Genomic DNA, 1,691 nt, shown 5'->3' with positions numbered 1-1,691 from the left:
CAGCTTGTTTTCTCATTCCCAGGAGACCCTGAAGATGGGCCTCCGCCCACACGCGGGATCCTGAGCTCCCCGGACCAGGGTAGGAGGCTGCAGGGGCCAGGGTGGGCTCTGACCCGGGTAGGGGGGCCTCCAGACAACTCAGGGAGAAGCACCTGGCTGCTGGTACCCCTCTGAGGCCCCGCGCTCACCTGGTGGCCTCAGGAGGGAAGTGTGGGGACGCTGCTCCCTGGGTCTCTCAGGGCCCGCTGCACAGGGCTGCCGTGAGCCCACGTGTCTACACTGCACTCTGCAGTCTCCTCTACTGTGACTCTTCTGAAACCTGTAAAACAACACTCACATATATAATTTTACACTTTTAAGTCCTTATTCAAATTTATTACTTAAACACAAGAAATTTACTACTGTTTTATAGCGACTTGTTTAAATTTACGCATTTCTTTTAGAGAATAATTTCAAAATTCAGAATTATTCATGAACTTCAGAGTCGTTTTAAATTTTTATTCATAAAAATTCTGAGCATTATTTCTAATTTGAAGCATTGTAGTGTGGCCAGCAGGGGGCAGGGTGGTTACAGCGATGAGCTGCCACGTGGCTGCCCCTGGCTTGAGTCCTCTACCTGCCGGCTTGAAAAACCACCTGGCACATAGGTGTGTGTGCCCCAAATTCTAGAAGGGGAATGGAGGAGCATGGATTGGTGTGTGGCCATCCGCCCAGGGGGGTAATTTCGCGCTATCCCTGTCTCCAACCCAGCACTCAAATCCATGTGAGCACATGTGCCCTATGTCAGAGAAAAAATTACTCGACTACTTCGACATGTACCAGCGAGGCGTTTCGTTGCTTCATAGTTTCTCAATAAGAGAGAGACGTCGCTGGCGTGTGCCCGTTCTCCTCGCACCAGTTCACACAGGAATCTCCCCTTGCGTTTACTTCGCAATTGCCCTCTGATTTGCCGAGAAAATATACCAGCCTGGAGAAAATTTAAGTGCTTTATTTAGACGTTGTATGCCACTATTTGTTCCCTCAATTTTAATATATGTGAGGTAACATGTAAGCCCGTGAAGTTACACGTAAATGCATACACAGCTGTCTCTACGGTGGTGCGTTACATACGAGCGTACGTTCGTATGTACATCCATCTACGTGTTTATGACGATGAGTATCCATATGCTTAGTATTTTTATCTGATCTGTTTTTACTTACTTGTTATTGACCCTCCCACCTACATTCCCATGTCAAAAAAGCAGAAACACGGTTTTTACGTCCCATTGTTTTACCACCATTTGGAAAAATATTTGGGAGCTGGCCCTGTGGCCGAGTGACTAAGGGAACTGGATCCAACATGGCTGACCAGGCAGCTGGAGTCCTGGCCCTATATTCTGAAAACATGCTGGGGGTTCCCGTGTGTGTGTCCAAACTCCTGACAGTGCAGCGATGGAAAAGAGACTGCAGCGTGAGCACACCCAGTGGGGAGTGCTGGCTCCCTCTCCTCTCTCTGTCTCTCAGTCTCTCTCTGGCAAGGGCACATACCCTTTGACAATAAACAAATATATATTGGGTCATTGGAAAAGTCATGACACATTTTTAGGGACCAGCAGATGGCATAATGGTTACGTCACTGGACTCACACATAGTCAACAGCGGTTTGAGTCCCAAACTCAGTGGTTTAAAACTCACACCAGGCACGTGTGTGT

The 1,691-nt window shown here is 48.2% G+C and overlaps 1 protein-coding gene across 1 annotated transcript in view; it reads left to right on the top strand.

Moving 5' to 3' along the window:
- Nucleotides 1-1,691, top strand: part of LOC102500528 (alpha-1B-glycoprotein-like) — a 26,241-nt gene that overhangs the window by 4,634 nt on the left and 19,916 nt on the right. The window contains 1 exon segment of the mRNA XM_027770403.1: nucleotides 23-79. Within this exon segment, the coding sequence (XP_027626204.1) occupies nucleotides 23-79 (57 nt within the window).

The sequence above is a fragment of the Tupaia chinensis genome, unplaced genomic scaffold (assembly GCF_000334495.1).
Source record: "Tupaia chinensis unplaced genomic scaffold, TupChi_1.0 Scaffold000131_1, whole genome shotgun sequence".
NCBI classification, from domain to species: domain Eukaryota; kingdom Metazoa; phylum Chordata; class Mammalia; order Scandentia; family Tupaiidae; genus Tupaia; species Tupaia belangeri.
This window is presented reverse-complemented; position numbering and strand designations above follow the sequence as displayed.